This window comes from Rhinolophus sinicus, linkage group LG06 (assembly GCF_036562045.2).
Source record: "Rhinolophus sinicus isolate RSC01 linkage group LG06, ASM3656204v1, whole genome shotgun sequence".
NCBI lineage: Eukaryota > Metazoa > Chordata > Mammalia > Chiroptera > Rhinolophidae > Rhinolophus > Rhinolophus sinicus.
The window spans coordinates 95,223,429-95,251,105 of NC_133756.1; the positions used below are offsets into that span (position 1 = coordinate 95,223,429).

The 27,677-nt window shown below is 38.2% G+C and overlaps 1 protein-coding gene across 4 annotated transcripts in view; it reads left to right on the forward strand.

Moving 5' to 3' along the window:
- PDGFD (platelet derived growth factor D) overlaps positions 1-25,656 on the forward strand; it is a 256,110-nt gene extending 230,454 nt beyond the window's left edge. For 2 of the 4 annotated variants that reach the window (XM_019716793.2, XM_019716792.2), the window contains exons 6-8: positions 4,104-4,145; positions 14,004-14,218; positions 23,067-25,656. In XM_019716793.2, the coding sequence (XP_019572352.1) occupies positions 4,104-4,145; positions 14,004-14,218; positions 23,067-23,192 (383 nt within the window). In that variant the 3' untranslated portion in view covers positions 23,193-25,656. The remainder of the gene's footprint in view (positions 1-4,103; positions 4,146-14,003; positions 14,219-23,066) is intronic. The other 2 variants (XM_019716795.2, XM_019716794.2) reach the window with 1 other exon arrangement.
- Positions 25,657-27,677: the final 2,021 nt, after the last annotated feature.

Consider the following 27,677-nt stretch of genomic DNA (forward strand, 5'->3'; position numbering starts at 1 on the left):
CTTGGTTATTCATGGCAATTACTGATTTATTATTTCTCTTCCTAGACATCTACAAGAGTGGCTTCTGCAACAGGTTGATAGGAAGAGGTATTTCTTTTGTTTTCCAGTACTTGTTGGTAGAATGTTTTATTTTCTCTCCGACTGCAGCCTTTTTTTTCTCTCTCACACGGTAGTGCTATATTTTCTCTGCACTATTCCAGCTTCTCACACAATGGAGCAATTCCCTGGGAGATGGGCTTCTCCTCTGGTAATAGTTCACCTGGGTCACAGGGCACAGTGTCCTTGTGGGTATGTGGAGAGCTTTTGAAGTTCCAAAGCTCTTCCTGCACCAGATTCAGAGCCCGTGTGTTTCAGCAGTTCTGTTTACTCCTGCAGGGATCCGCCCAGATTGGTGGGGCCAGGGGCGGGGTGAGTTGTGAGAGGTGGCCCAGAGCAATGGCAGTGACCACCACCACAGCCGGTCCTGCTTCCACAGCTCCCTCCCCTTTGCCGGAACTAGTTGGGCTGCGAATCTGTGTCTGCAGTCCACAGGTTTCAGAACAGCAAATATTCTGTTCTTTTGATCTGACACTGCTATTGTTCCGCTTCTAGCACCGGGCAGGTGGGGGCGGGACGTACTCTGGAAGGTTAGGGAGGGGTGGCTAGTCTCAGTGCCTAAGGTTTCTGTTCTCTGCTCGGCAGTGAAGGCTTAAACCACCATTTTCATCCTTTTTCCCTCAGTCTTTTCTCTGAGGTCTCTGCCATGAGCGTTGGGTTCAGCCGTGTTATATGCTGCCCCCTCAGCCCTGTGGGCCATAAGCGGAGCCCTAGCAGTCCGAGTTCTTCCCTTTCCCACAGCTGCAGTAGTTCTGGGAAGTAGAGAGCTCAGAGCACTGAGCTAGGTCTGCATCCTGTGCCCGCGCGGCTCCGTCTCCGCACTTCTCCCTTCCCTCCTCCCCCGTTAGCACTATTCGCCCACCTATAGGTGAATTCAGTAGTGGGCCTCTTCATCTTGCCTGTCTGCTGTGCAGGGAGTCCTTTGTGTAGTTATTGTTTTTCAATTATTTGTAACTTCCAGGGGAGCTTTACAGAGGCTCACCTCAGGCCGCCATTTTAATGAAGTCCTCTCCCAGATCCGATTTCTTAATCTCTTGTTTAAAATGGTCCTAAGGCAGATCTGTACCATTTCATTTAACACTGGTGAGTCACCACTGTCTCTGAAATTGTACAAATGTGCTGATTTAATTGTTTATCATTCCACTGATGCCGAACCACCTGCATGTATCACAGAAGCACAGGAAGTCAGGTTTAACATTTCAACTATTATTTTCAGCTTTAGGGACTTAAAAATACAAATTCATGATTTGTATCCTGATGTATAAGAAAGGGAGCAGTGAATAAGACTGAAAACAGAAAAAAATAGTTATAGATAATGGAGGCCCAATATCTATTTGGTGACACCATTAGATGTCTGATAAAATGTGAACTTCATAGGACCCATAAAAAGGTTTCCTATTATCAGTATAATAATTTTAATGATGTTGTACAGGAGCAACATCATTTATGAATATCTATTGAGCATCCATTCTGATTTGCCCAGACTGATCACAAGTGTCATTTTTCTTGATACCAAAGAGCGAGATTCTAAGATGACTGTTGAATTTCAAAGGATCAAACACAGAGTTTTATAAACTAAAATAAAACACAAACACACTGTTTGAAGAACTTATGTAATAAAGTAGAAACAGTTACTATTTAAAATTAAATTTTCTGCTTTGCTTCTACTGTTTATTTGAAGGGAGATTAGGTGACAGTGAGTTTTTAGTTCTCTTTAAGAAAAGAGTTGAAAATGGGAAGCAAGAGGACAGTAACAGTTTGGGGAGAAGAGACAGAGAAAAGGTACAGATAACATTGCCATGTATTGAAGCCAGAACTTCAGTGCATAAGGTCTACTTTAAAAAATTCACAAGTAATAGATAAGCTCCAACTTGTCTGTGACAGCTTCTGGACTGAATTTAATATAATATATTCAGCCTCCTTTTACTTATTCCAGTTTTCTAGGGGATAATGCAGAAAAGAATAGCATGGATAATTGAAATCTGTAGATGACTGTAGTTCCAAAACCCAATTTTTATCAATAATTTTGGTAAAAGCTTCCCCAAAGTTAAATATATATATATAGATAGATAGATAGATAGATAGATAGATAGATATAGATATAGATATAGATATAGATATAGATATAGATATATTTTCAAGTTCAAGTTGCATTTATTTCTTCTGATAATGATATTATATGCTAATGATAGATACTACAGATTTGCACAGAATTAGGTAGAAAAAATCAGATGTATGTTCTACAAGCTATATAATTACCATCTGAATCATTGTATGACCACTATAGTTTAACTAAAACTATTCTATGATTTCTTTAAAACACATACCTTTGAACTTAGGGGCAGTGTTTATATATTCAAGTTCATAGCATGAAATTTGACATTTCTAAATTAAGAAATTATTGGCCTTAAACTGTACTAGATTAGGCATTAATTGAGAAGCAGTTTATAGAGATTAACAATGTGAGTTCTGTTCTTTTACTTCTTCCAGGAGAACTTGACTTTCCAGAATGGTAGTGTGTTTAACAAAGAAAAATCCAACATATATAATGGCAATGGGAGGCCTGTTTTCACAGGCTAAGTGTTGTGATAAAAACATGGAGATAATTGTTGAGGCACTCCAAATTTATAGTTTTGAACTATAATGCTTAACAAAAAAGAGTTGCCATTTTTGATTCACAGGCCAAAATTGACATGCACTCCTTTTATAAAAAATCAGTATTTTAATATTGAGTGAAGCAAAAATACTGACATTAAGTTGATTCCAAATGATGGGGTTTCAAACTGTGATTTTTACAGACTCTAAATCGTTAGAAGTTGAAACTCTGAGACAGTTATTAACTCATTTCCAAGGATCCAATACCAATTATATGATTTCTTACATATCATTATTTTTCTCTACACCTGACTTTTTAATTTGCAAACTTCTTACAGGTAAATAACTGGCATAAGAAACTAAGGATTACATGAAATAAATATGTTTTATAGCAAGAGGTTTGAATTGGTTCTGAATTCTCTGAAGTGAGAACACCTTTTGTTTATTTATTTATTATTTATTTATTTATATATATATATTTTTAAACATCTTTTATTTTTAAATCAGGCATTTATAGCTGTGCCTTTGTCATTCCCCTGCATGCTGAGCAAGAAGATACAAGTTTTGCTCTTTCGTCTTCTTTTTTGTTTTTTCTTTCAGAATCGAGATTTTATTAATTGTTTTAAGGATAGGTACACAGGCATTTCAATTTGTAAACAATTCTTAACGTACGTACCAAAAACCTAAAAAGTCATGTAGTTTTGATTCTTTCTAAATAGTTATTCCAGTGACTTTTCAGCTTACAATTTGGAAGCTAATTTTCCTTAATAAAATATCAAGTACCAATATCTTCAAATGTTGATAAACTGTTAACATCGAAGTCCCACTAATTCACAGTTTAAAATCAGATACACTACATACTCAAATTTTCAACCTTTCACAGCACATTAACAAAATGACTAGGAAAACTGGACTACCATGACCAAAGTGGTACAGAGTACACAGAATTCTGACAGGATGAGCCAAGATCAAGGAATGGTTGTGTTTAGGAAACAATTCTACCAAAAACGTGGGAATAGAAGCAATTTAAAATGTTCAGAACATGTTAACTGTACAACTGACTCCAAGTTGCCACTTAGTATGCTTTGTATTATAGGATATAAAAACTATGGAATGTTAACCTGGTACCCACGATAATCAAAGCCTCCCATGTTCAACAGCCCACTATTTTCTGATTGTAGCAAAAAATAACCAGCAAATAATTTCACCTCTTAAGAAAAAGCATTTACACTTAAAAAATGGGATGAGATGGAATTCCCTCCTTAAAAATGTTTCTGGAGTTACTAAAAAACTTGCATTTACAGATAGTTGATAAAAATTTTCTTCTGGATTATGCAAGGAGGGAGACAAGGACCGCTGATAAGACATGGTATATTAATCAGACTTGACTTCTTTCTCTCCTGCTTCATCAGAGGTTGAACTCCCCTCGTTTCTAGTTCCTCCATTTTCTGCAGGTAAATCTTTAGTTTCTTGGTTAGCCACTTCCGCCTGTTTTCCCTTTCCCCCCTTATCCCCTTTTATTTGCACTTTTTGGCCTGCAGATTTGTCCTTTCCAGCTGCCGTTTTTGGCTTCGTTTGCACTGTTGCAGGCGCAGGTTTAGTTGACAGCCTCGCCAACCTCCTCTTGGGCTCCTCCTTTGCAGTCCTCTCTGCTGAGCTGACCTTCCTCTTGGGCATGGTGGCCGCGGGGTGGACGCATGCGGGGTGTCTGCAGGCAGGGGCCCACCGAGAGCCTTTGCGAAGCTGGGTTGCTTGGCAGCTGTCGCTCCTCCCACCACCCAAGCTGCTGGCACAAGTTTTGCTTTTTCAGTAGTGATTTAGAATGTAGGGAGTAATTTCAGAATTTATTAAGCTAGGAATACATTTTAGAAACAAACCGAAGTCATCACAGATTGAATGCTTATAACTTGATCTGCCTAGTTGATAGCTGGGTAAGAATTTGCAAAAAAGCCCTTGGCTGACACTAGTGATGAATCAGGTAAGTCAGTCTTGAGATATCATTCTTCTGTAACTACCAACAGAGGTACTGGAGACATTAAATCAAAACGGATTTATTTTTCTAATTTCTAATGTTGAGGGAATGCTAGCTTCATTGAGTTTCCTGAACCATGTGGTATGTACCAAGTAAAAGCTTTCATTATCAAGTATTACAATTGTTTACCACAAATTTGATAGAAATAGAGCAGAAGAAAGAATTCTGTAATGGGAAAAGCACGGAGTTTGCAGTCACGTAAACTTGTGATAAAATTCTAACTCAAATCCTAAGATTAGTGGCCTTGGAGAAGTTATTTACAGACCCTGAGCCTCTGTTTTCTGCAATTTGTTAAATGGCTCCAATTATAACCATGTTGCAAAGTTGTTTTAGTATTAATAATAACAGAGTATCTAACCCCTAGTGGCCCCTCAATAAATGCTTGCTACTATTATTACTGGAATACAAAACTGCACAAAAGCAAGGTATTTCTGTGTACTCTTCTGCTTTCCTCCCTAGAAAGCTCTAAGATAATCATCAGTAATCTGGAGAGCCTTCTACAGAGTATCCAAATATTGTCAGATTTAAGTATCTGTATAATCAGTACACTCATTAAAAGTTTACACAATAATTGCCAAGTACTAACTTTACTATGATACCATTTACCCAGAAACTTTCCAGCACCATTTTGCTTGCTGGATATTTCCTTTACAAACTGTTTCTTTTTAGACTGTAGCCACTGTTTATGACCCATATGGTTTGTGAATATCTAGATCCCCCACTCACTCACTTTGCCAGAAAGCATTAAGAAAAACCATACTGTCGTTCATCATGTTGTTTGAGGACAATCACAGCGCAGGATCAAGGACCTCTCAGTTGCTCTTCCTCCAGCTGCCAGGACAGCCTCTGCTTTTCTCCTAGTGGAGGTGGTCCATCTTTGTGGATATCCTAACCCCACTTTCATCATCAAAGTGATTCCTCCCACTTAGCCATATGATTCAAATGCAAATTGATTGGAAAAATCCATGTGGCAACATAAAAACATAGGTAACTTTTAGCATCTGAGTGGACAGATGTGCCTTTTCCACAACAATCACTCTTGATAAAGCTGAATGGTTTGCATTGTGGTTCCTGTGCCCATTTTTTCTGTGAAGCATTCGGGAACCCCTCCACAATGTTTTTTCTCAGTACCCCAGTGGACTTAAGAAGAAAGCACACCATTCCTAAGAGCACATGCTGATGCCGAGAAACTGCTAGTGCTGGGAGATCTAGCTAATCAAGTGTTTTTACTTGCAGAAGACTATATGCTAAGTCCCGTGAAATTAAACTGAACACACACGATCATTGTCTTCTGACATGTAGATGAAAGTGGGGATGACCTTCCTTTCCTTAGTGATCACCAATGGCAGAATCTCAGCTGTTTGGGTATCTATTCTTAACCTCCTCATCGATCTGTTTCACTCATTTCAACAATAATGTGCAGCACACTTATGGAGAGGTATTTGGCCCTATGCTTCAAACACTCTTAATTCATTCAATCTTAATAAATGCCTTGGCAGGAGACTATTCTTATTCCTATTTTACATAGTAAAAGAAACACATTCAGAAAGGTCCTGCGGCCTCTACAAAGTGTGGAGAGCCGTGACACAAACCTGGGTTTGCTGGCTGCAGAGCCCATGCTGTGGGGAACTCAGTAGTGTTTAAAGCTAAGAGACTCATAGTCTAATAAATGAGAGAAAGAGAGACATTTGAAAATCTCCTTAATTCTTTTCATCTCCTAACTTGTTTTCTTTTCTTCTTTTTTTTTTTTTAATTAAAGTTTATTGGAGTGACAATGGTTAGTAAAGTTACATAGCTTTGAAGTATACAATTCTGTAATACATCATCTATATTTCACATTGCGTGTTCACCACCCAGAGTCAGTTCTTCCATCACCATATATTTGATCTCTTTTTACCCTCATCTACTAACTTGTTTCCTTATTTTTCATTTCATAACTGTACTTCATACATCCACCCAAGTCATGAGTTCCAGGGGTCCAGAGAATTGCCTTATGAAAATTTCAGTGGCTTTCATGGCTAGTTCAATGCCTTGCAGCTATTCATGTACTTATCCATTCATTTTTCAGTGCATAGTTGTCAAATGCCAACTATATGTCTAGTGACTTTAGGCAAGTCACTTAGCTCTTCTGTATTGCAGTTTCCATATCTATCAAAAGGGAATAGTAGACTCTAAGATGAGTGTTTATTGTGAGAATTCAATGAGACTTGAGTTTGTGAAAGCATCTCACACAGTACCAGGCACATAGTATGTACCTAATAAATTTCCATTGACTCATTGCTTAACAACGTTTTTAAACCCTGAAAATTAGGAATTGTCTGATTGGGAACTTTTTTCTGTGATTTCTATAAATACAAGTGGTAAATGTTTGTATTCTTTAGAAATTAAACCAACAAATGGAATCATGCAATCCATGATTTTAAGTTTAAAATATCCTGATATTCCCTCATTAAAAGTTATAGAATAACTGTTCTATGCACTTCCAACTTGAGGTTGAAACGTGAAAACAGTTTTCACAATTATGTGCTGATTTATAGAAAAGGAAATCTGAAAATCGCAGTGAGGTTGTAATGTCCATAAAGATGAACAGACTCCTGGGAATTTATGAACCTTGAAAAAGCCTGAGAGCCTCTATTTGCTTGATATAAAAATACGACCATTATTTTTATATTCCTCTTACCTCCCACCTCACCTAAAGCACCATATATCTAGTGTTGTAACATCAGTCAGATTTTTAGCACTTTACATAACAGATTGTGACGTTATTCCCCCTTTGGCAAAGGACATATTCCTGAGCAGCTTGAAATATGTGTTAGGGACCAGCCTTCTAGATGCTGTCGTCTATTCTGCGTGACACTCCTTCTAGGTTCCATGCGTCTTGGTGCCAGTCATCTTCATGCATCACCGTTCATCCATGACAGAGCTGGTTCTAGAACCCGGTTTCTCAATTCTAACCTAATACCATCAGTAGTTCGAATCATTCAGATAGTAGTTGTTGAATACCTACGCCTTGCAAAGAAAATCTAGATAGATTAGTAGGGCAAAAAAATGGTCAAAATTTTCTCTAATGTTTGTTTTAAGTTTGTGAGTATCCATTCAGAGTCACAAAAGATATTTCACGAAAATCAGAAACAATTGTCCAGTGGTGCATAGTGACTTCAGTTTATTATTATTATTATTGGATTTAGTTAGTTATTTCAAATATTCTAAAATGGCACATGTACTTAGACTACAAAGATGTGTTTCTTTCAGCAGTACCCTGCTTCTAATTATTGGAACCAAATGGCTTTAGAAGAGGTGGACTTAAATGATCGACATTTAGTCCTTCCATTAGAGGCAAAGCACTAGGAGAGGAGGGATAAAAAAGATAGATTAACTCTTTGCTTCCCAGAACATTACAGTTTAGTGGAAGAAAAGTATCCACATAAACAAAAAATGATAAAGCGAGATCTGTGAAGTCAGTGCTATAATAGAAAGCAGAAAATGTGTGGAGAATATATAGCAAAGGAGTCAGAGGAGATTCAGGGTGAATATGCCTTTGACTTGGGCCCTAGAAGATTAAAATGAGGTATCAGACCGAGATGCTAGAGAAGGTACAATGGAATGACAAAGCATGGTGGTAAAAGCATGCTTTTGCTTCAAGCATTTGCTCTTCTCCTGCTGTCACCATGTGTTAAACACGCATGAGTATAAAGGCTGCTGGTGTGTGCCTGCTAAAAGAGCTTATGAAGAACTTGAGCACTGGAAAGGCTTGATTTGGCTGTTACAAAATGATTACTGGGTATTTCTAAGAATGTGTGGAAGTATAATTGGAGACTCCAGCAGACTCAGGAAGATCAAGAGAAAAAAAGATGGCAACACACATAGTACAACAAAGGTCAATGAAAGACTAGCACGGTGACCAACAAACTTGACACCCAGAGACTCACCCAAGGAAACCATCCTCCTATTGAACAAAACAAAGCAGTGAATTAAATGTACATGTGGAGAAAAAAGTGCTTTCCAATATTCAAAGTGAGGATATTATTTTGTTTCACAATGGATTTTCATATTCACAAAGAAAAATTGAAATGGTCCATTTTAGAAAATACTTTTAAATGTTTATCATAAGCTGATCACCACCCATGCCACACTTGTCAAGCATGTGAAATATAATACAATTGATCCTTTAACAAGTCAGGAGTTAGGGGTACTGACCACCCTCACACTCAAAATTCTGCATATAACTTAAGTCAGCCCTCCATATGTGGGGATTCCCTACCATGGATTGAAAATATGTATTGTTTTTATCTGTCCTACAGAAAAAAGTCTCTTGGATTCTAGCAGTTATTCTCCCTAAAGACAAATTGTTGCTATCAGTCAATCAATCCAGCTCTTTACATGGACCTCCAATTGGTTTTCATGATAAGGAGTACAGATAAGTAAGGGCAAGAAGGAGTTCAAGGAGAAATGAAGACAAAAAGAAGATTGTGAATAGCCAAAATTCCTTCAGTTCAGGTGAAAAAGATGAAACTCATTACATTGCTCCATACTTAAAAAAAAAAAAAAAAAAGTAGGCTCTCTTTCAGTTGCCTGGTTGATTAGCTAAAGCATGGAGTACTTTTCTAATAGAATCCGATAGATGGATATGTGTGCACAGGAGCACATGGATGGATATATGTCATTGACAACATCCTGAAAAATGATATGTCAGTGCCTATCAACACGCCTGAAAAGCCAGATCTTTTGGGCAGTGAGTGTCCTCTAGTGGGAAGGCTCCAACGTAGCTTGTGGAAGCTGCTCTTTGCACTCTCCTTCAGATCTTCAGACTGGGCTTCTACCGTGTTTCCCCAAAAATAAGACCTAGCCAGACAATCAGCTCTAATGCGTCTTTTGGAGTAAAAATTAATGTAAGACCCAGTCTTATTTTCGGGGAAACACGGTAAGTACAAGAGTCATGAAAAAGCCTGTATTCAAACTCAGGCTCTGCCACTGACTGGGTGTGTGGCTGTGGACAAGTTGTGTTCTTAATCTCTGAAAGGTGAAAATAAGGGTAAGAGTGGTGTATGTAATTCATAGCATTTTTGAGATTTCATGCAATTATGTATGTGTAGAACTTTTCAAATTACCTGGTACTTGGGAATATAGATGGCCAGAATCAAAAAGACCAGGCTGAGTCTCCTTCCTCCCACACCTAAGCCTTAATAGATTAGAAATGGAACAGGGTGGGTGCCTTCTCAAATATACCATTGCTTTACACCTCCCCACCCCAGTGCTTAGAGCCCAGAACTCTTATCACAGCCCAAGCAATGTCTGTGACTGGGCTATGCTTTGAGGCCAGGGCTGCAGAAAGAAGGGTGCTCCCCCTGCACCGCACAGGGCCCCACATTGGATTAACATGTCCAGAGAAAGCCTTTGAGGAGAATGGAGCCTTCTCAGCCTTTCCCACTGATTGTCAGTGCAGCTCAAAACACTTCACTGATGGAGAAGAGCCATGAAGAGGCAAGACGACTCAAATTCAAAAGGACAGCAAAAGAAGAATTATAACATTATGTGTACCTGAGTGAACTAGGGAAATTACATGAAATTAATGGGCCTTTGAATTAAATTTGTAACATCCTTGCTGTCCTATAATGTTCCACCGTGAAGACTGAAGCAGGAAAGGAAAGGGCAGCCATTCTCCCTGGATTTGTAGCTCTTGGCCTTCCTCCTGCCCAGCAGGCTCACAACAGTTCCCCCTTCCCAGAGCAGTACCACCGGGAAGCCTTAATTGCCTCTCAGCCCCTTGCCTGGCTCCCTGCTCTGCTGCACTGTTAACCAGTCTTCTTTGACTGGATACTCAATATCCCCTGCAGAAAGTCTGCAATCGTGCTTTGAAGTTATTTGCATCCAGTCAGAAGAATCTTTTAGTTCTAGTTCTAAATTGAATGCCTGGGTGGTTTCGATGCCCTGATAAGCAATGCAGCTGATTCAACAGCAGTCACACTGGGCCACCGTTCTTAGTCACATTAGTGAATTGATGCATAAAGCTGACAGCATTGTAAATCTCTTCATGGTGGGTAGGAAACAAGGAACCAATGCTAGTCAGTAAACTGTAATACAATGTGCACAGTTGTGTTTCAAGGCAAGTAAGGCATACATGCCTATTCTGATTTGCCGAGGGCACTTTGGGGTTTAGCTACATACCCATAGGGAAGGCATGCTATCATTTGGCTTGGATATATTCTGGAAATAAGGATGCAGCCATTCACCACCCCATCCTAGTACAACAGCCTACAGAAAAGTTGATACCGCACCAGGGCGTTCAGTGTTTCTTCAGCTGTTGGGTACCTGCCATCCCCCCATTATTGGTGGATGTGGCAAGGACGATGCGGCAGAAGGGAGAAAGGCTTCAATTCCAGTTTTCTCACTTACTGTTCACTTTGGGTATGTAATAAATACCTACCTCGAAAAGGTGGGGACCAGTGAAGTGTAGTGGTATGTATAAGGTGGCTAGCAGAGGGCTGAACTAAAGATACTCACTAGTGTTACTCCCTACCTATCCCTCTCTGCCTCCCCACATGTCACAACCTCTTCTTGCTAATTGCACCTCTTTACATTAGACAAAAAATATTCCCATTATCACAAGCAGCAGACTTGGCCCTCTGCGTCAGCCCTGTCCACAGGCCCAGTAACACACAGGCCAGCATTAGTATTTATCTCAAGGTGACACTTGTAATGGATGATTGCCGCACTTCTTAATCCATTTATGTAATCCTTCCTGCTTTGCTTGCAGTTATTTAGCAGCAATAAAATGGTTCCTTTCCCAAGACAGAGTTCATTCAATTTAAATCTGGATTGATTATAGCTAAACTTATGACATGTCTTTACAAAGGAAGAAAAAAACAGCAATAAATTATGCATAGTAATTATTTAGCATTCATTCAGCCCCCACAGTGTTCTGGGATCAGCATATAACAGTTGGGGGAAAACGCCTGCCCTTAAGAATCAAAGCATAGCTGCACATGTGAAAAGGCACTCAGGGCAGGGCACCAATCCAATTGCAGTTTAATTCTTTATTCAAGGGGTCATCTGGCCATTTGGCCAGTCTTTCAGCTGACTTCATGGGGTTAAGTGGACTCTTCACCCACTCGTGCCTTCTATTTGTTCAGTTTCCCTCAGATGCTGTCTCCTGACAGCCTCCTTAGCCTTTGACCTCTACGCCAAAAGGACACTCTGTACTGCTCCTCAAGCAGTTTTGGTTTAAGGCTAAGATACTTACTGGAGCTGGAGTCCAGGATCAGCCTGATGACATCTGCCTAACATTTGTGGGATTCCTTCTGTGTGTGGGGGTGGGGGTGGGGGGACCTATCTGGTGACAGGGAAGCACACAGGAAATGGTTTGGAACCCATGCAAATGAGGGACTTTCTTCTAATTGCACTCTTCTGAGAAGGTAGTTATGTATGGGCTCACCAGAGGATTTGGATGCCAAGTGAATAGATAATTAGATGGATTTTGAGACCACTAATTAAAGTGTAATTTATGTAATGTAATATAACAATGCAAATTTAATTTCAGGAGATATTTATGACTAAAATTTGAAAATCTACAGTGATCCTTTTCATTCAGAGAAGTCCCAGGAACCCTACCACCTGGGCAATCATTTCCCTAGAATGATGGCCAAAAGTGAAATAGAGGTGAAAGGCCTGAAATTTGTTTTTCTTTTAATTTTTTTACATTTAACTCTAAAAGGAAAATATGCAGGAAAAAATCAAAATTAATAAAGATGAATAATAATAGCCAGCATTAATTCAGTACGATGCACGCTAGATATAACCCTTCAAATATTGCTGTGAAATAGGTAAAGTTATACTATTTACATTTTACAGATGAGGAGGCAGAAGTTTGGGGCAGTTAAGCAACTTTAACTAAAAGGAAGTACAGTCATGAAGTGAATGCAGCTATAGCTTTACTGCAGAGCCCAAGCCCTTAACCACTGAGCTTTCCTGCCATCTAGGGCCCAATGCACAAATAGGCATCATATTCATAACCCCCAAAATGCTATTTCCTTTAAGGTTTTGGTTGACCTTGGAGTTCCAATGGAACTAAGACCTTTTTCTTTCTCACATGTACTTGTAAAATTTCAGTTCCAGTTAAATATATTACAGTGATTGTGCCTAATGTGTCCCTGATATAATGCAAATTATATTTAAGTAATGGCTTAGAGTCAGGATTTATTTAGACACAAGAAGCAAATTTTTTTTTTATTATTATATAACTTCTTTTTTTAAAAGATTTTTTATTAAAATACAGCTGACATAAAATATTATATTAGTTTCAGGTGTACATCATAGTTATTTAACAGTACCCATCTAGTTCTATACAGTGTTATTACCACATGTTTGATTATATTCCTTATGCTAAAGAAGTGATCACCATGCTAAGTCCAGCAACCATCTGACACTGTACCATGCTATCACAATATTATTGATCTTTTTTCCCTTTTTAAAATTTTCAGTTAGATTTGACATTCAATATTATTTTATATTAGTTTCAAGTGTACAGCATAGTGGTTAGACATTTATATAATTTAGGAAGTGATCCCTCTAACTAGTACCACCTGGCACTATACATAGGTTTTACCATATTATTGATTATATTCCTTTTACACCCTCATGACTATTTTTTTAATTAAAGTTTGTTAGGGTGACAATTGTTAGTAAAGTTACATAGCTTTCAGATGTATAATTCTGTATTACATCATCTATAAATCCCATTGTGTTTTTACCACCCGAGTCAGTTCTCCTTCCATCACCATATATTTGATCCCCTTTACCCTCATTTATCACCCCCCTCCCTCCTTACCCTCTGGTAATTTTTTTTTTTTTTTTTTTTTAAGATAAAGGCAATTATTTTAAATTGCTGAACATTCCATAGTCTTTCCTTGGAACATTTCTTTTTCTTTCTTTTTTTCTTTTTTTTGCATTAAAAAAAAGTACAAGGAAACTTGAGCCAAGATACAGACTTAGCCAAGTTTTCGAGGGCTTTTTGGTTTTTCTTTGTTGTTGATGCTGATGGTGATGATGATTTTTGGTTGTTGTCTGAAGGGCAGATAGGATCAAAAGAGAAATTAGATTTTCCATCTTTGGTGTTTGGGGTAGGAATATGTCCCAAGGACATATCCAATCCCTGAGTTAGGATAGGTCTCACAGAATCCTCCCACCCCGTTTTCCTCAAACTCAGCACCCCACTACCCCCAAACACGTGCTGAGTGTTTTTGCTTACAGCTGTACGCTTGCTTACACAGTGTGTTTCTTACAGTTGACCTGGACAGGCTCAATGATGATGTGAAACGTTACAGTTGCACTCCTAGGAATTACTCAGTCAACTTAAGAGAGGAGCTGAAGCTGACCAACGTGGTCTTCTTTCCACGTTGCCTCCTCGTGCAGCGCTGTGGAGGAAATTGTGGCTGTGGAACGGTCAACTGGAAGTCCTGCACGTGCAATTCAGGGAAAACTGTGAAAAAGTATCACGAGGTAAGCCATTCTCAGATTTGTTTGTTGTAGTGCAGCATTTAGCATTTTTCAGCTGCAAAAGTCATGTATTCCAAAGGGTCCTAGAAGACAGGGCCATTGCATGCAGTTGTTCAGATTGTTCATTGCACAAGGGCGCCCAGCCAGAGGGATGATTGGGAGCTGAAATTATACTTGTGCTAAATTTGCCATGCTAAGTGCCCTGGGGGAAGATCTGAGTCCATCCTGAAGCAGGGACTCCTTTTTCTAATCCTCATAATATACCATGTGGGTTGACAACAGCCTTGTTAGAATATAATTTTCAAATGTATGATGCAATAATTTCAGAGTTTACGTGGCCTCCTTGTGGAAATATGATGGTATTCATTTACAGGATACATATGCAAAATCTACGTTGCTGTAAGAAAATGTTAACAGCCAAAGTTTAATTCAATCAAGTCTTGAAAAAAATTAGGCAGTGTAAAGATAACAAATACTTACCAGAAAGTTTACGCTGTGAGAGATTTTTTTTTTTTTCATTCTGTAAGTATGAAAGTAGTTTTCTTCTAGAAATACTACTTTTTCCTGAATGCTACTGAGTGCTACCTGGGGAGCCAGCTCTGAAATTATGCAAAAATAAAGATAGATATAAAAAGACAAGAAGAACAAAACTTTAAGGAGCGAACAGTCATCTTTAAAAATAATAACAAACACTCATGAGCACTTACTGTGTGCCAGATATTAATTATTATAAGTAATAATTAGCTCACTTAGCAGTTTCTCAACAGTGCTGTGTGTGTGTGTGTGTGTGTGTGTGTGTGTGCTATTTTTATTCTCTTTTTATAGAAAATTAAACTGAGGCCTAAGAGGATCAGAAAGTTGACCAGTGTGACATGATCAATAAATCACAGAGCCAGGACCTAAACTCTGATCAGCTGGTTCCAGAGTCTATGTTTTATCACTAGTAATGCTGTGCTCTCTCTTAAAATATATAGAACTTTGTTGCGCATTAAAGAGTAGGCTTAAAGAGAGTTAGAGCTGCTCCTGACAGTGACAGCGGCTTTATCACCTCCTATTTGTGTGAACATATGCATGTCCCTAAATTTAGAGACTCAGTTTTCACATATGTTAAACGGGACTAAGAAAATATACCAGTTAATCCCTTACAGGGTGGTTCTGAGGATCAAATAACATAGTGTATATGAAATGTGATTTTGAAGATGTGAAACATCATACTGAAATATGTTTAAAAATATAAACTCAAATGTGAAGCAAACACTATTGTTAGGAATTATTGTTTGAGTTGCTATCCACCAAGGCAAAGGAGTAGTGCTCCCTAAATAAAATATCCAGCTTCATAAAAGTATTTTGTTATCCTGAAAACAATAAAACAATAAAAAGAAGAAGATTGGAGGCAACTTTTGAGCTAAACAAAAATGTATACATCATAATTGGTGTTTCCCTCTTGGGAAATGCAGGAAGACCACAATGATTATGCTTACCTTCAACGGGGGAAACACATTATTTTATGTCTACATAGAACATTCTCTTAGTATCAAGAATTTCTTACTCCATCCCACAGTTTTCAAAGGGAAAAAAAAAATGTCCTCATATTCAGAGAATGCTATTGTCTATTTTCATTGTGTTTATTTTTCTATGACCTGATGAACTCTAAATTGGATATTTTCTTTGCTTCTAAGAACCTAAATTTTGTAATGTTTTGTCATAACTTGAGGATGAATGCAGACTACGATACTCAGGTTAGAGTTAAAATGATCTAAGAAGTGACAAGAGCTCTGCCTAGTCATAACTGTGGGGAAAACATACGCGTTCAGCCTTTGAAGTATTTGGGGTGTGCTGTGTTTTCATCTTGACTCTCGGCTCAGATATAAGTTACAGCTTGGTGTTTTTAAATTCCTTATTGCAGAAACAGCAGAGTTACACATACACCTAAAAGGACCCTCGCCTCCCACACAGGGTCCTTTCTTTTGTTCCTTTCATTTTCTTTCATGTCTCTAAACACAATAGCTATTATCTGTAAATTTCTTTTCACAATTAATATCTAGAAGAGGAAGCCTTGATCTTTTTTGTTCTGTCACACGAACGGATCTAAAATGTTGGCATCTTTTCGAAACTGCTGTCTAAAGCATCTCTTAGAAACGTGTGTCATAATATTTTTACTTTGAGGAGTTTGCAGAGCTCTATATTCTGTCAAGTGCTGGACAAAGGGACAAAACAGTATCAATTACTCAGTCCATAACTGCATACCTGGAACAAACACGCATGGCATATTTCCCCTTAACTCCTAAAATACCCTTGAAATATGTCACAGTGACCACTCTGCTGAGTGCCCGGTTGAAAAGTGCAAAAGAAGGCTTCTTCCTTTTCCAGAAATCAGGGGTACTTGAGCTAGGCTCATTAGGGAAAAATCCTCTTCCTTTATTCTATTAGTTCTGTGTCTGTATTTTTAACTTAGGAAAATGAGAAGCCAGCTTCCCTAGCTCCTAGTTATAACTGATGAGATGTGAAATGAGTTTCTATGAAAGATGAGCACCATTAAGTGGTAACTAGATCTTGTCATATAAGCCTTTGTGACTCTCCACAAGTTTTTCAATGCTCAGCATTTAAGGAATAAAATCCAAGAAATTATAAAACCCTTAATGAAGCTAATATTATTGCTTTTTTCACAGTTCATGCAACTTCTTTAGGGGTTTGCTCATTCTTCACTGCACAGTACAATGTAGCATCTTTATTATTTCCTGTTCTCAAAAATGTGTAGGAATCCTGTTAAAGTATTTTTTTTTTTCTAACAAGCATTCTATGTCTCTTGGAATATATAGGATAGAAAAGATACCTTAGGTAGTGGTTTTAAATAGGGAAGGTTCCAGAAAACACAGTGCATAGACATTTAAAGGATGCTATATGTCAGTTGTCATCTTCCCTTGATAATGCATAAAGGAGTGGGGTATTTCCTGGAAATCCAGTGACCCTTTTCATTAATACTTACTGTTTTTCATCATTTTGTCTCCTGTCTATGTCCTAAGTTCTCAGTCAACAGCTAAAACCTTAGGGAGCAACATAGAAAGATAGATAGAAGTAAATTTTCTTCATTTTTCCTCTCATGATTTTTGTCTCAATGCTGATATAATCACCTACACTAGTAGAACTTTCTGAGCTGCATTCTCCAATACGGTAGTCACGGGCATAACATGGTTAAGGGGCACTGGAAATGTATGTAATGCAGATAAGAAACTGAATTTTTCATTTTGTTTAACTTTAACTAACTGAAATGTAAATAACTACACATGACTAGTGGCAACCATACTGAACACACAAGCCTGTTTCCGGCACATTTACAACATCTAGAATCATTCCTGTATCTTCGCAAAATTAAAAAAGTGACTTTAGAGGATTCTATTTATTTTAATGTAGAGTTTTATATTTAAAAGTGCTTCCTATTAGAGTTTGAGTTAGAGCTATAAGCAGATGTTTATACGAGTACATGAACAAAAGATTCATTAGACGTAATAAAGTGTTGAGCTTCAGACTCAAGATAAAAGAATAGTACTTTTACTTTTTAAGCATTGAAACAAATTTAGCTAAAATTGTAAATTGAGACCAAAGATACAGAAAAACATTTTTTCCCCCGAGTTTCTACTCTAGGGTAAATGCGGTGAGATTTTGGGTTATGATACAACTAATTATCACAAAAGTCTAGAAAATCTCTTTTCTTTTTCCGGAAATATTTCTAGGGTTTGGGTAGAAGCTTCTTTCCTTCTTCCCCTTTCTCCCTCTTTGAGTGAAACCATGAGACAGCTTTTTCTCAGGCGTTTCCTATATTTCTCTCTGAGAGACAGGGCGATAGAGCAAAACACCGTATGAGGAGAAGATGTGGGTTCTGGTTCCAACTCTGCCACAATGGCAGGCAACCTAGAGCCAGCCACTGAAAACCTCCAGGGCTTCGGGTTTCCTCATGTATAACCTATAATTTTCAGTTCCCACACAGATCTGAAATTACATGATACCCACTAACGGTTATACTCTTTCCTACCCCAAAAATATCATCTTACTGAAATTGTGTAAGGAATATAAACTAGTTGAAGTACTAGGTAAATGCAAAAGAATAAAGGTATGATCTATAACAGTTAATGTTTATAGAAAAGTTGATTCATTCATCAGTAACACCTGTGCTACTTACCTAATGGGGATGCTGGGCGAATAAAAGCATCTGAAGACTATAAAGCACAGAACAGACATGAGTGGAATTTTCTGAGTGCATGGTCTGGCTTTCTCAGTTCTGACTTCCTGACAGCCCTGATAGCTCACCTAAAAGTGAATGCACTCTCTATTTAATACTACAAAATGTACACATCCTTTCCCTTCGAGATCTAGCTTCACGTCAGGCCTTCCTGCCAAAGTTCAGCAAATCTGTCTTGGGGCACGATATTCCTCAGGTAGACAAAACCCATCTGTGTCATGAATGATACTTAGTGCTAATGCTGTGCTCTGAAATTTGGTGCCAAACTTGGCTTCCATTGTGTTTTCTGCAACGGGAAGGCTGAACATGTAGTAATGAATCATCTAAGGCACTATCAAAATCGTTTAACTATTTAGTTCTGGAACAGTAGGACTGAAGCTAAATACACCCCATAGTAACCCCTAGGTTCTCACAGAAAATTTTTCTTAGAAGTAAATGTCCACAGTTGTGAAGATTGTATATTCAAAATTTATGAGTCTTATAGACCCTCACTGAAACCCTAGCTTTGGTCACCTTCAGACCTGTCAGCAAAACATTGTTGACCTTCATGTCACTTGTGTCTTTCTTGTTGAGTACTGTGTCTTAAGACTTGGCATCAGTCTTTCCATTACAAGGCCCAGCCACTGCTGCAAATCTTACCTGCAAGTTGAGCAATTACCCAGATAGAAAATAATATGTTATCCCTATTTTTATTTGTAGTCACTTAGATCTCAGAAAAAAATTAACTACTAGCTCTTAAAATCTTAACCCTATGACCATTTTTCATAAGGTCTATAAGCATGAAAGGATTCAAAATGAAAGCAAAAATACGACGCACTTTTTTTTCTTATGATAAGGAACTGTATGTGTACTGAAAACCGCCTGCTTTAGAAGTTGGATAGACTCTTAAATAAACACTTAATGATTCTGGTTTATGCAATGTAGTTGTCCTGAAATATGTACTTGTGTTCCTGTGTCAGCCATTAATTTGAGAACTGTTACAAGAGCTTAACAACCTTCTTTTTTTAATATTCTCAATAAACAAGAACCTAACTCAGCAGATAACTTTTCTGCCTGGTATTGTTTTATGAGTGTAATAGCATTATGGCAATGATTCATTCAGTGGTTTATTGGCATTGTAGTTAAATATCTTTTGTGATATGGGAATTTGCAAACTGAACACCTTTGGCTTTGGGTAGTGGTATGAAAGCTACCAACTAGCTCAGTCGTTCTCCATTTAGTAAAAGACAACTTTCCCCTGGCTTCACGTGGTTTTCCAGGTGGTGAAGAGGAGTCGAGATTTCTATTTTCACCCATACGTGATAAGAAATGGCTGGCTGCTCTTCAGGGAACTTGTCTTTCAGTGTGTGTGCTTGCAGCTGTGACTCATAGCTCAGAAAATAGGAAATCATTTTATAATGGCTCCTATTAGCAAGTGTCCAACAGTGGCTATAATTAATTCAATGGTTCCTTCCCTTTAAAGGTGACCAGATAACCCATAACTAGCCAGTTTGCTTCCTCAGATAAAGGCTTTTCATTTTTCTTTTAACTCTCTACCATCTCTCAAATCAGCTTTGCTCTCTTCCTCCTTTCCATGCTGTATACCTGAACCTAAGACTATTATATGGTCTGAAAGCTTTGAACATCAATGCTGTGATCAGCCAGTAAAGCAGTCCAATTTCCACTTTATTCAAAGAGTGCTTTCCTGTCTTGTCGGGGAAAGTGTCTGCCAATTCATTTTTCTTTTCTTATCAGCAAAATACATATATGCTGTGCTCCCGTTGCTTAATATAAAACACAAGGAAGATCCCTGAACAACCAGGAGACGAGTTAGAAAAACTGTCCAGGCTCTGCTCTCATCCCAAAGCATACTCTTTTGTTTGCCATCAAATGAGAAAGCAAATCGACAGAGCCCTGATTTTATAGGTGCTACTCATTGCAACTTATTAGGCTTTCATCATGGCCTTCTTCAAACAGAGGCTATTTATCATATGCCCGTCCTCTTAGAAATAATTTCCCTCCCATGCATCTGCCAGCTCCCAAATCTGGTTTACATGTAGGCAGCCCTGGGCAATAACAGCTAATTCATATTGGAGAAATTCTTGGTGAAGCTGTAGAACTTGAACCTCTAACCCCTTCCAAGGCAATCGGACCAAATATGGCCCCGTAGGGGTTTCATATCTGTCATGGGCAGGGCTTTGACTACCCAAAAAGGTAATACATTCTTCAACCATTGCTTTTTTCACTTTTTTCTTTCATTTTGTATAGTTACCCAACAGGAAAAAACAAGGCAACAGTGAAAGGCGAATGTCATAGTAACTCTGCATGCAGTACTTTAAATTGTATTTCAAAATTGTGAAATGATTAAAAGTGGTCCACAGCATGGGCCCTTTGTTTCAGTCTCTGCTTTATCTCCTGGCTTGTTTTGGCCTGTGTTTGTTGGAGGTCGAACAGGGGAGATGCAGGGAGGAGCTCAAGGGAGCAACTGTACACAGACAGCCCCTTTCCTTGGAACTGCTGGCGTCACCACCAGTCACCAGGTGCATTTCCTTAGCAGCTGCCGTGTTCCCAGCTGAGCTGTACAAACAGAAGGCTTGATTTTATAGGTAAGGGCAGGAGCTAGTCCACGTGCTCTGCTTCCACCAATTACTAGCTCTGTGGCTTTGGGCAAGTAACTCAGTCTCTCTTTCCTTGTCCATGAACAAAATTAGGAAAGTGCCTAACAGAACCTAACAGTGTTGCAGTGAAGTCCAAATAATTTAATATTTGCAAAGTCATTTATAAAGTATATGGCAATAATGTTAGTGCTTATTTTTGCGACTCTTGCCCTCAAAGCACATATAATCCAATGAATAGAGAGACTGCATCATAAATCATGTGAAATTATGTGATGTATATTGTAAGTGAGGTACAATTGCAGGAGAAAAATACAGCAATGTGATTAGCTATCAAAAGTGGCATTGGGACTAGCTTTACCAATATGAAAAGCTTTTGAGTCTTTGGGCCTCCCTCATGATTTCCTTTAGGGTGTTCCTTTTCCCCCCAGTTTTGTCCTCATAAACATTCTTTTGAAGCTCTGCTTCAAATGGGACTCCATTTTCCTCTGTTAGCAGAGTCCAGGCTCCCTATCTTTACTGAACAGTGAGCAGAGGCAGTGATTTCTTCTCCTCCTCCCTGGGATCCCCATGGAACAGCGTGGCTAAGTGCTAATGTAGAGGGTACACTGACTGTGATGCATGAGTACTGAGGTCTCCGGGCCAATTTTTCCTGTTAGATGGTTTTGGTTTATTTACGACTTGAAACAGACAATGTGAGGATGAGAAAATTGCCGGAAATATAATCCATAGTAAAGAATTGTGAAAATGCCATGAAAAGTTATGCAGACATGAAAGCAAGATTTCACCATATCTAAACTTCATCTAGAACCAAAGATATCAAGCGGTGCGTATTAGGTCCCCACTCCAGTTCACATGTGGGGCCACACACACCTTTGAGACACAAAAGGAAATCGTAGGCACATTGCAGAGGCATTGGGTCAGTGTTCTAGGGGCCGAGACGAAAAAGCCCTGCTCCCAGATCCAAGTTGCCAGAATACCCTGGACAAGGCACTTAACCTCCTTTAGCGTCTCAGTTCTCTAATCTGCAAATTGGGAATAAGGATATTTCCACTACTGTGTGACAAGGTTTGTCTGAGGGCAAGAGAAAAAGAGTGTCTGAAAAATCTCTGAAAACTGTAAAATGCTACATAATTGTATGGTGGTGCTATGACAGAGTTTAGAGTCGAAGGGGAAAATAGAACAAAATCAAACCTGAAGGCTAACAAGAACCTACAAACATAAAGAAGAGAAGCAGTTAAACTGACCAAATAGTATATGTGAAAACAAGCGTGTAATTTTCCAGGAAGAGGGGCAGTACATGTGATGACTAATGTTTAACTTCAAGTGAGGCCTACAGCAGGGAAGAACAGTTAGCTTCTATTTAAATGTACTAATAAAAAAAATATGTTTAAACTTATTAATTAAAAAAATTAAGGATATACTTTATTAATTTTAAAATAATGTACAGAGATTTTAGTGGAGCCTGATCTGTTTTGAACTGTAAAAGGTATTATATATTAACAAATAGGTAAGAACGTAAACACATTTTAATTTATTTATGGCCGCTAATGGCCTTCAGTAGGGCAAAATGTTTTATGTGTCAACCAAAAATGTATCCATACGGGCATATTGTGTTCTTGACTATTCAGTGTGTTGTCCACAGAAATAATAACATGCTCAGTGTTGTTATTTATCCACAACTTATGCTTTGGGCAGAAAAAATCCTTAGGACACTAGTAGAGACAGAACCTGGGACCAAGCAGACCCTTAGAAAGCTATCAATAAATACCAGCTGGGACCCCTTGTTACTGCAGATAGGTAATGCAGGGGGCATTACTCTGATCAGTTGACCCCTCCACTTCAAGGAGTTGATGATTGTAAAAACATTTACATGTGTGCATTCTAATAAATAGTGAGCCCATAGCTGTCACTGGATTTTCAAAGGGTTAAGAACCAGTTGTCACAAAGAAAATAAGTGGTATCTATTGAGTTATATACTCCAAGGGCTTTCTAACAGGAAATGTGCTTCTTCTCCTAGGTATTAAAGTTTGAGCCTGGCTATTTCAGGAGGAGGGGCAGAGCAAAGCACATGGCTCTCGTTGACATCCAGTTGGACCACCATGAGCGGTGTGACTGTATCTGCAGCTCCAGACCACCTCGATAAACGAATGTGCACACCGTTACGTCAAGCATGGAAGAACCTTTAGTTTAAGGAGGGTATGGTTAAGAGACCCTTTTCCCGCCAGCAAATGAACTTAGCCTGCAAAGCAATGAGTTTCAGCCCAGCTTTGTTAGTGCCATGGCAAATAGAAAAGTGTATCATCAAATTCTATATCCAAGAACATAGAATTGCATTTAATAATAGTGTCTGAGGATATATCCATGTCTACGTGTAAATAGATCAACTGGTTGATTCAGTATATATAACCAGCTACACCAGAGCTTACATAAGGTTGAGTTATTGAGAGCCTTAAAATCTTTTGAAAAAAATAAGGGACGTATTAAATACATGAAACATGTCCTTGGACTATTCAGAAGATTAATTTATTTTCAAATTTTGCATCACAAAACAATTTTGGATCTTTCTCTTTTAAAGAAAGCATCTTGTATATTAAACACCAATTGTTGAGCTTTTCTAATGTATACATCTTAATTAGAAAAAAGGAAAAATGTGGTTTCTGGGAAAAAGGCACAAACCAAACCATTTTCCCCCCATGAGATACACTACATACTTACCCACGTAGACAATAATTACCTGTCTCCAAAAGCATGCCATAATAATATAGGTGCTTTAGAAATTAAGTCATTAAGTCTTCTTTTTATGCATCTTGCTGAGGGATGCAAATTCATTTAACACCAGTCTCAAAAAATTTCTTAGGAGGTTTATTATTATAATCATACATAAGACAACTTATAAACTGTAGCAGAATTTTGAATTCTTCCCCTCCACAGAAGTAACTCCTTTGGAGAATGGCACTGGACATTCCATATGAGCTTTTCAAAATAGTGTTCATTGAAAGATTTGGGCAGTTGAAAGTCAAAAATGCAAGCATTGAAGTACTAACACAACTGGAAATTGGATGGCATATTGGATAGGATCCATATTTAATAATGGATTCAAACTCTCCAAACTATGCTAATTAATCTTACGCATTTCGCTTTTATGTTCCTGTCTCTTCGATATATAGACATGGATTTACAATGGCATTTTATATTTGGCAAGCCATCATGGATTATTTATAGCCTGAAAGCTTCTGTATGTTAAAACAACCCAGTCTTATTGATGGAAATCCCTAATCATATTCTCACTCACCATTCCAAATTGCTGTTTCTGAACTAAGTGAAATCAGGTCTGGGGTCTTTCCCAATTCTGTGGAGCTTGTTCTAAGAAGCCATGCTGCAAATTGTGGGAAGCACAAGTTTGGCCCCAGTCTACCACTGGAAAACTGTTTTTGCATTGGTGGTTATTATTGGTATTTAGAGTAATTTTTCCTCTCTGGCTCCTCAATGTCTATTTTAAAGGAGACTGACTCCAGGAGTAGGAAGTGATTCATCATTCTCCAAAGCAAGACTCTTAAGAGAGCAACACTGAGATTAAGACAGCTCAGGGGCTGCTCAGAGAGAACTGCATTTTTCTTCCTGCCTTAAAAGAAAAAAGGAGAGCTGATTTCTTCCATGAATCCAGCACCCTACTGACTAAAACCAATTTGAGTGAAGTGGAATGTGACAGGAGCTCGTTAAGTCTCCATGTCAGATGGGTGGCCTGAATATACTTGGACCTCTGAACATGGTGATCTCAGGACCAAATTCTCAACTATCCTTAGCTCATTTCTTCTCAGTTCTGAAATGAAAGGCCAATACTTATTAAAGATATATCTTCAAATTTTCCTAAAAGTGTCCAGTGTTTTTACCTCAAGGGGTAAGTGATAAAATTAAATATTCTATTGTTTAGTCGTCCAAAATCCCAGAGCACAGTCAGAAATAGCTGAGACAGAGAGACACACTAATAATCAGGAAACACTCTTCCCCTTCATGACCATTTGCAAGTTTCCTATGAAAATACAGGATTCCTGTACCCAAATAAAAATGTGTTACATCACCCTGCATTGTTCAGCATACATTGTATCTGTAAGTATAATAAATTAGTGTTCTACCCAATTTTCAATACACTTTCCAGACTGCAATAACCAGGATGGTTTTCAGTTAAACTCCTATCTGTACGTTTTATTTATTAGCTGAAATGTAAGCAGGTATATTCACTCTCTGTTCTTTTTTTCTTTCCTGAGTGTTTTATTAAAAGTTTTCCTTTGGTTATCTGTTATCTATTGCACTTCCAACGTGTAGCCCATAAATCTGTTTCATTGCCATCAGAGGAATAAAAAACTCACTGTACAAATTACATTTCAAAACAAACCCTAATAAATCTGCATTTCTGCATGGCTCACTCACCTGAAATAATGCCTTTCATTCAATATGTTCTTAGAGGGTAGAACATTTCCATAAGTAGAATTTTTGGATTTTTTTGTCATATCAGTAACATGCACCTTTTTCCTCTCAGCATTTTCGGTAGCAAATGTAATATTCCTCTTATCTTCATGAAAAATAAATGTTGCTTTTGAATAAAACTACTCCATTATTCGGTACTCAGTTGTAGCTTTAAAAGGAGTATAATGTTACAAACTTGCTTTTACTAAAGGCATGTTAGCTGTTCTGATGACAAGATGGGGTGATTTCTGAGGCTTTGGTTTAGAACGTTGAAAGAGTGCAAAGCTTGTTCCCTGACAATAGGATTCTACTGTGTCCCTGTCCTGCCGCCCAACAACGAGGTGGGACGGGTTTTGTTGTTCTCTTGCTGCTGTTGTTGCTTCTTTGTTTGACTGTTTTTTTTCCCTTAGGCCTTTTAGTGAAATACAGAGGGTGCAAAAAAAAAAAAAAAAAGTATACACATTTCAAGAAAGGAAAACTGTATTCAAATTGTAATACTCAATATATACCAATAACAAAAGATGCATACAAGTCACGTTTGACTTCTGCAATTACGAGAGGGGCTCAAAATGGTTACCATCAGCGTCCAGACACTTCTGATTATGGCGAACTACTGCTTGAGTAACGCTGACCAAAGTGTCCATTTGTATACATTTTTTTGGCATTCCCGGTATATTCTCCTCTGATGTTGCTCACTTAAGAGAGTTCACAGCCATTTCTCTTCTTCGGGGGCCTGAAATCAAACATCACAGATGCATTTCCCTTTTATCTGCCCTTACACCTTGTCCTGTCCAGGTGGACCCACAGCTGGTGGGTCAGTGTTATCAGCTCAGTTTAGGGGCTACACTCCTCTAGAATTCAGTTTGTAATTTGGGTTGGGAGGTGGGCAAGGTGTCAATAGAGCTCTTCTTCCAGCAACGACTTCTGCTTTTGCTTGCAGCTTAGTCTTTATCATCATGCTACCGGAGACAGGACAGCAGCTGCAGTGCTGGGTGAAACTCTGCCACTTTATTTAATTTAATGGATTTAGGTTGTTTGGGGAAAGGGAGTAGAGACATGTGTATTTTGTGGCAAGAATCAATTTTACCACCGGAAATACCAGCTAATGTGTGAGTCAAAGTGTGGGGGAGGGACAAGGAAAGGATCAATTAATGCTGTGCATAATAGTTAAATCAGATAACTTGGTTTTTTATGTAAAACATCGTAGTAACCATATATAAAAACAATATTTTGATGCAAATACATTAAGAATTTTATTTCATTTCCTGAAATGTGCATGTGTCCAATTTTACCCTAAGAATAACTCAACAGATGTCCAAATTGTTCATATTCTCTTAGGGTCTTCTGTTAGAACATTAAATTAAAATTCATATATTAGTATTCATGCCTGAAATCCTATTTTGTTTATTGACAGCTCTGGTCAAATATGCTGAAAGAGAGGACATTTATAACTCTCTGGCCTTATTGACATCCACTTAAATTCTGTTGTTTTTAAAGATCAAGTTATAGACTACACAGGCCTTCAAAGTTTAACACGCTGGAATATCTCCCAAATATAATAGTTAGACATCAACAATGGATAAGCAACTAACAGCTTAATCTAAGACTTTATGTTTGCTCTTCATGTAATAGTTCCATATTTGCAAGTTAATTTGTATCTTTTTAAGAATAAATTTCGTTTATGTGGAGATCTCTAGACACTTTTTATCAGATAACATTAGAAGAGCACTGAACTGAGTTGATAATAAAGGTTAATGTACTTAGCGAGCAAGTTATGGGCCAAGAAATCTTCATTTTCTAATCAAACCATTTGACTTTCTAATCATGTAAAACTGTTGGATATTGTTTGCCAGGTTAAGTGGGCAGGAACCGAATGTTAAAATTACTCTTGCATTCAACTTGTATTTTAAATAATGCCTATAATATAAATTCTCCTCTAAGAAGTCAAGTCTGGGCCATATTCTCTAACCTGTATCTTTGGTTGAGGCCCTATTACAAATTCATTTTCTCCTGGTATCTTCTAACCTTTCCTCTTCTCCCTGGTACTTCCACATTTCTTCTGTTCCTCACTGGTCTCTACCCATTAACCTTCCAGTCAGAGAGAATCAGGATCCATGTCTACGTTGGGAAGACACAGGCAGTCATTTGAGGGGATGGGGTCAAA